Source organism: Cariama cristata, unplaced genomic scaffold, assembly GCF_000690535.1.
Source record: "Cariama cristata isolate BGI_N322 unplaced genomic scaffold, ASM69053v1 scaffold6565, whole genome shotgun sequence".
NCBI lineage: Eukaryota > Metazoa > Chordata > Aves > Cariamiformes > Cariamidae > Cariama > Cariama cristata.
The window spans coordinates 21,792-28,914 of record NW_009615723.1 but is presented as its reverse complement, the minus strand read 5'-3'; the positions used below and the strand labels follow the sequence as shown (position 1 = coordinate 28,914).

The 7,123-nt window shown below is 42.2% G+C and overlaps 1 protein-coding gene across 1 annotated transcript in view; it reads left to right on the top strand.

Annotated features, from left to right (window-relative positions):
• Positions 1 to 227: 227 nt before the first annotated feature.
• The window catches only part of SH2D1A (SH2 domain containing 1A), a 23,550-nt gene continuing 16,654 nt past the window's right edge, over positions 228 to 7,123 (top strand). Inside the window, exons 1-2 of the mRNA XM_009699919.1 lie at positions 228 to 319; positions 6,704 to 6,854. Coding sequence (XP_009698221.1) covers positions 228 to 319; positions 6,704 to 6,854 — 243 coding nt within the window. The remainder of the gene's footprint in view (positions 320 to 6,703; positions 6,855 to 7,123) is intronic.

Sequence of the window (7,123 nt, the reverse complement as noted above, 5' to 3'; positions counted from 1 at the left end):
GTTTGCGCATCACCACAAATTGATAGTATAGAATGATGAGGTGAGCGCAGCCATAAAAGAAACCTGGATTATACAATAAACTGGTCCCATTGGGATCAAATGCTACATACTGAATTCTGTATTTATGAGTTTTCAACACAGTGCAGCTTTCCTCACCCTACAGTTGTGTACTGGGAAGGAGAGACTTCGTTATAGACCAGAGGTTCGTAACAGGAAAGCAATTCATTATGTGCTTCCAGGGCAGCGGAGACGCCCACGCTCGTTGCCTGCATCGTTGGCACCATGAGAAGGGGCTGGGCACTGCTGAAATAGATATCAGGTAAGATAAAAATATACAGACAAGAAGGACTGGAGAAAACACTTTCCCCTGTAAGTTTTCAGAGTTCAGTAAAGCCTATTAGAAAAAACAAAACAAAATGTTTGAGAGGCAACTTGGCTCCAGAGAATAAACACTTACACAGGGAAAAAATAATGGGTACCAAAGGGCTTTTTAGTTTAACTCTGAAAAGTATAATGAGATCCAGCGGATGGAATATGGAGCCAGACAAATTCAAACTGGAAACATGACCTACATTTTTAATAGTGAGTGTGATTAGCCATTGGAACAAAGTACCCAGAAAGTAGTGGATTCTCTCCTCTTGATGGTTTCGAATCAAGACTAGATGCCTTTCTGGGAGATAAGCTTTAGTCAAAAATAGTTATGCTTTAGTCAAACACATGTTACAGGGCTCAATATAGAGGTAATTGGGGAAATGTAATGGCCTGTGATATCCAGGAGGTCAGGCCAGATGGTATAATGATCCCTTCTGGCCTCAAACTCAATGAATCTCAGAATGAATATAAATGCTATCATCTGGATGTGCATTTGAAATAATTGCAGGCAGAGATTAGACACGCAATTGCATATGGTTCAGAATTGATAAACTTTCCTCCCCTCCAGAACAAAGGCCCTTATTTATGCCTAATTACATGGTGCTGTTGTAATTCAGAGAAATATCCGTTAGGAACTCGGATGGGATGTCAGCAAATCAATTTTAACTACTGTGCATGTGTTGTGTGGAAATCTAGTTTCTAAAGCTTATATTCAACTCCAGACTTGCTCGCACAGGAATGTATCCAGGAAGAGCTCCAGCATGGACATTTATTCCACCCTGAGAGTGTCATTATATGATTTAGCCCTGTTGACTTTGAAGTTGATTCAGTTAAATCATAAAGACATGGAGGTCCTGGTCCCCAAAGCAGCTGGGTGCCTAATGCTTATGACTACCCGTGCATTGCTGAATTTTATGGGAAAGGGTTGTTGAAAGAGTAATAATAGAAAATAAAAAGGTTCAAGCTTCTATGAGTAGTTTTGCTTATGCTGACCTTATCGCAAATGGCATCTCCGCTTGGTAATGCACATGCACCTGCAAAATAGCCAGCTATTGCAATGCTTCTGGAGAAAGAAGTACGAAATATTACCCGGTAAAAGAAACCGCATTAAAACATAGATAACTTTTAATATGAATTTCACCGTAGTATGTAGCTTTCAATTTTAGTGTTATCTCACTCACAAAGCATTCAAAACAACTGCACAGGTAAGCAGTGAGACCACACAGAGGAAATAATATTGTTAAAGTTCAGTGAAATGTCGTCATTTATGGTACGTGTGTATCTACCTGTGCTCAGAAGACAAATGTTGATGAGTATAAAGAGTTCAATTCATAAAAGTCCATAACCTTTTGTATTCTCAATCCTCCCCCAGAATCAACTCTGATTGATGGCACCAAACACCCCATTTCCAGGTGATGAGAAACTTTATTTTTTCAAGTTCTGAGCACTGTACAGAAATCCTCACAGTAGCTAATGTGCCACTCGAAGACTTAATATTCTGATGTAAGGTCTTCCCTAGGCTGTATGTTTAATTTGAAAGGGGCAAAAGCCTGGATCTGCAACCACCCTCACAACTACCCAAACATTTGAGCACTTCTGTGACAGCCCAGTCTTACAGGTTGGCCTTTCTCAAAGCGAATGATATCTGAACATTGTAGGTATCCTGGAGTATCTGGAATTCACACCTGCATCCAGACTGTATTTATTATAACCATCTTTTATAACCATCTTCCTTTTTTTTTTCTCCATCTTTTTTCCCCAAGCAACGTACATAGAATATCATGACTAACACGGAGGCTGTAGAAATATATGCTAATCTGTGAACTGTAAGCCAAAATTTCTTTTGATTCTCCTTCTGTATTGATGCTCAGAACCTTACAGCTATTTACACATTTGCTAATTGTAGCCTGCTTTTTCCAACCTCTTTCATTTCAGCTCAAAAGGGAAACAAGATAATGTTGACTCTGCAGGTACTCTGTAGAATGAACAACGTTTTACTGAATCTCAGCATTACTTTCTTATGGGAATAGTAAGTCTCTGTCTGCGGATACTATTCTATACAGTTGGTCTGAATATTTTGTTAGATTATGCTAAAAATGAAAGTGACACGAAATAATGAAAATCATATTTAAAGTTAGCTGTGTTTTAATGTGGCATTTTGCCAGTTAAATATTTTTTCAAAAACATTGCAATAGCTGCAGATTTTGAAGCTGCTTTTTCAGTGCTTCTACAGGGATGGCATTTACGATAATACTGCTGTATCAGCAAAACTATCAATACAGGTATTTTACTTTTTATCTTGCTTTATAGCCCTTTATACAAGGCCTTCCTATAACAGTTCTGCAGTAGCATTAATTTTGTAAAGGTCCTGAAGGTCATTCTTATTTTCAGTCAAATAACAATATCTGGGAATTTTAATGATGCTCTTGCATTAGTGTTATAATATTCAGAATTGTTATAAAATTCAACAATGTATGAAAATGTCATCGCTAAGGATGAATGAAGCAGCTCATCTGAAAATGAAAATCAGCTCAAATCTTTGCAGGTGTTCAAAAAACTTAAGATAATTTCATTTTGTCTCCCCTACCTTCACTTCTCAGGTACTCTACAAGTTCCGGTGCCTGAAATATCATCATAATTGATTTTTTCTAGACAAAGGAAGTGCTTAGAGCTAATTATCTAAATTTAAGTACAGCATTTGGTACAGTGCCATGTGGGAAATTATTAGCTAAAATGGGAGATTAGTAGAGAAATTGAAAAGTGAATAAGAAAGTGAGTAGTAGGAGGAGAAGATCAGTACCGAGGGAAGGTAGTAGAGCTTCCCAAGCATCAGTCTTGAGCCTGATATTATTTAACATTTTTTATTAATGATGTTCTCATACAAAATAAGCGTGTGCTAATGGAATTTACCAGTGGCATAAGGGAGGGAGGTACTGTCACTGCAGAGACAAATAAAACTCTCATTTAGGAAGAACTGAGTGACCTTGAGGACCAGAATAGGATAAATCAGATGAAATTCAGAAGGATTTGAGTGCAAGTTCATGCATCTGGGTCTTGTTAACCAGGTTTCTACTATACCTGCATGCTCATAGTTAAGAATAAGGTGAGGAAAGACACAGAACATACAAAGCAAGGTATTTTCACCAGGGTAATGAAACGCCGGTAACGGTGTATGAGGCACGTGTTAGCAATCAGCCAGGATAGCGCATGCTATTCACAAATCATTCACTTCACTTTCGGGAAGCTACCAAAAAAGACGATTAGAGTGACCATGGGAAGGGAAAGCCCTAAGTGTGAGAGGAGTTTGGCAACATGAAGGCTGAGGGAGGCCGCTATAAATACCGCATAGGCATAAGCTCCAGTAAGAGAAAACATCTATTTGAACTAAAGGACAACATTGGCACAAGAACAAATGAGTATAAATTGGTCATGAATAAATTTAGGATGGGAATTGGAAGCAGTTTTCCAAACAACAGAATAGTGATGTTGTGCAATTCCTTTCCAGTGAGAACAGTGAAAACAACAACAACAAAAACCCCAAGCTACTTTTAAGACAGAATATAATGAGTTTCTGAAAGGGATTATATGATGTGTTTGGCTAAGATAGCAGGGAAGTAGACTTGATGACCCAAGAGGTCTATGCAGGCCTATCTTTTTAAGCCTGTTTTTCATGACCAAATATTTCAGAGCACTTTTAAGTGCTTCCTTTCCTTCATGTATTTTTTAGATAAATTATTTTATAGTATACTGCAGGGACTGCTAGCTGGACTGATTTAGGGAAGGCACAAAACTCTAGTATCCAGAATATGCTGAATACTTTCCAGACAAAACAAGCGAAGTGTCCAGTGTCCTACAGGGCAAGGCTCGGGGTGCTTGGAGAAATCAACATTTTCAGTGGAAGGCAATGGGGACTAAGTCTAAACAGGAGCAGCACCCCTTTGAGGCTTGGTTCTCTTGTTTCTCCTACTCTCCCAAGCCTGCTGCTTTATTTTGTAGTTTGCCTTCTCAGCCCCAGTGCACATATGCGGCAGCATGAAATAGGATGGCAAACAACACTTTAGATGCCTAATATTAAATGGATAAAAAAATGGAACAGTCGCTGTGAGTCTGACTGGGTGCCGACAGTGCGAAGATGCAGTGAAGATGGCTTGTCTGGGAGAAGGAAGGAGTTCTCCAGCCTCGGTGGTGTAGTGCAGAGCTGTGCTAGCAGTGTCATGATTTCTCTCTTCTCAGCTCAGGAAGCACCTATGTCCTTTTGTTTGGTTTATCCTTCTTGATTCCTCAATGCTTGCTTAGTGTCCCTTGTTCCAAAATCCAGAATTTCCATTACTTCTTAAAAGCCGTGTATCCCCTAGTCGATGTGACCATAAAGGGATTTGTAGGGAAGCCCGGACTTCAGGGTTCAGTAGTTGGAGTTTTACGGGTCCCCTACCCACAAAAGCAAAATTAGGTGTTTACAGCTCTTTTGCAGTAATAGATACTGCTTCATCAAAGTGCTGGGAGCATGCAGGCTGGCCTGGTAATGTGACGACTCTCTTATTAAGGGAGCATGTCATAGCCAAAAGTTTTATGAGTTTCTACCTATGCTTTAGTTGAAATCTGATAAGTGAGGCAATGAAATCTGCAGAATTGGATGATTCTGGTTGTTTTTCCTCTCCAGCTAACTACACACATACTTTTTCTGAAATCAGCGGTTACTATTGAGAATACATTAAGAAATGGGAAAGTTAGATGAAATCACTAAGAGTACAGGTAGTTTGGAAAAGGAGAAGAAATAGGCAGCAGCTTTACGAGGAAGCAGTGCTCTGCTTACACCTTGTCGCCATCCACATGAATCACTTTTGCAGTAGGCAGCAGCTCTACCTTTTTGTGTAAATACTTTAACAACTGGTTTAAAAAAACGAGCAGGATAACTGAGTCCCTGGGTTTGCGTAAACGGGGTAATGAACACCTGCATAACAAGACAGAAAAGCCATAAACACCATGTTGGAAGTTCTCAGTCCCTCTTCAGCTGAGGTTTTCTGCAGCTTTCTCAGCCCCTCAGGTGCCAGGCAGGGAGGCAGCCGCTTGCTGGGTTCTCCCTGTGGGGTAAGAGGCCCATGGTGCCTCCAAAAACTGCAGCTCTGCCGTCAGTGACTTTGGTACAGTTCCCCATATGTGAGCTGCCCTGTGACTCACTGGTCAGAAATGCTCATCCCTCAAAAGGAAAAGCTAAAGCTAGTTTGAAAAAAATATTTTCAAGAAAAAACTGTATTAAAGGTCAGAATTCAAAGACACGCACCGTGAAATGATCAAGAGAAAACATTTTGATTGATTGAAACTTAGAAAGAGCAGCCCTTATTTTTGGTGGGTTTTAATTTAATTTTTGTTCCTGAAATATGTGTATCTAGAGGGCTATTTTTTCACCCATCCTTAACTTCAACGAGGACACAGCATTCTGTGAACACCTGGGTGAGATGATTTCATTCTTCCCTGTCCTGCTAGCAAACTCAATTTAAAACAAATCAATCATAAGCTCGACCTGTATTTATCGCTATATTTTAGTGAGTTATTACTCATACACCCAGGTGTGAGAACGTGGCTCATCAGGGGAGCACAGCGACCTCGCGCCAGAGATGAATTCAGCCCTCAGCTCGCTGCAACCCAAAGGGGCCGACGCGGTGGCCATGGTCGCAGGGGCCGTGCCGCTTTGTCACTGCTGTGCAGTGCTGCTCAGCACCAGGAAACATGCTCGTTTTTTCCATGGGTGGAAATATCTATGGGGCTATAAAAGCACATTTTCAGCTTGTTTGCAAACAAACAGACTTGTTTGCAAGCACGTGCATATGGGAAACTTTCAAGTGACAAGTGTACTGAGGAAATGTCTGTGACCACAGCAGGTGAGAGAAATGGCTTTTTCAGACAGGTCTCTGGATTTTGGCTGCCCACTCGTGCACCACACAAAGGCGGCAGCAGTACTGATGGCGTCAGGAAGGATGTGAGGGGCCTCCTTGCAGCGCTGAGTCTGTTGTCTGCCTCCAAGCAGAAGTAATGAGCACTCCTGACATTAACAGTGATTAAACACCACCAAAGCCTATGAAAATAACCACTCACGAAGTAAATCAGCCAGGGACCGGTGATTTTGGGTACTGGACCAGCCACTGTGGAGCAGGGGCCGTACTCGGTGCCTGTGGCCTGAGGCGAGTGGCATGATGGGGCGAGGAGAGCGAGACCAGCTTGCTTCCTCTAATTTCCCACCCCTGGCGATTTTAAAAATAGGAGGTTAAAAAATAATCCCTGCTTTGCAGAGGGCCTTTGGGGTGTTGGCTTGCCCTTCTTTGTCCCCCCTTAGGTTAATGCCAGAGGAGACAAGCGCCTGGCGGCAGTCGCTGACGGTGGTGTCACGGTCCTGGCCTCCTTGCCCTGACTCAGGGCGGCCATCGGCCCTGTGGCCATCATGCACTCCGTCATGTCACATCCCTGCCGAGCGGGGAGCCACATGGGTGAGGGTAGGCTGTGAAATGACACCTCTGCGCGCGAGCTGCAATGCCGTGAGCATGTTACAGCCTGTGAAAAAGGAAAACAGAAAGGGGCAAAGGAAAAAAAAAACCAACACAAAAAAGCTGTGCTCGTTCCTCACTCTTCCCTCGGCACTGTCTTGCCCTGTGCAGAGGCTTCAGAGGTGTGAACACATCCTGTTTACATCTGCCACTGAGACGGAGATGCTGAGGGGAGCACACGGCTGAGGGGCAGTCGGAGGCCGCGCCGGGGA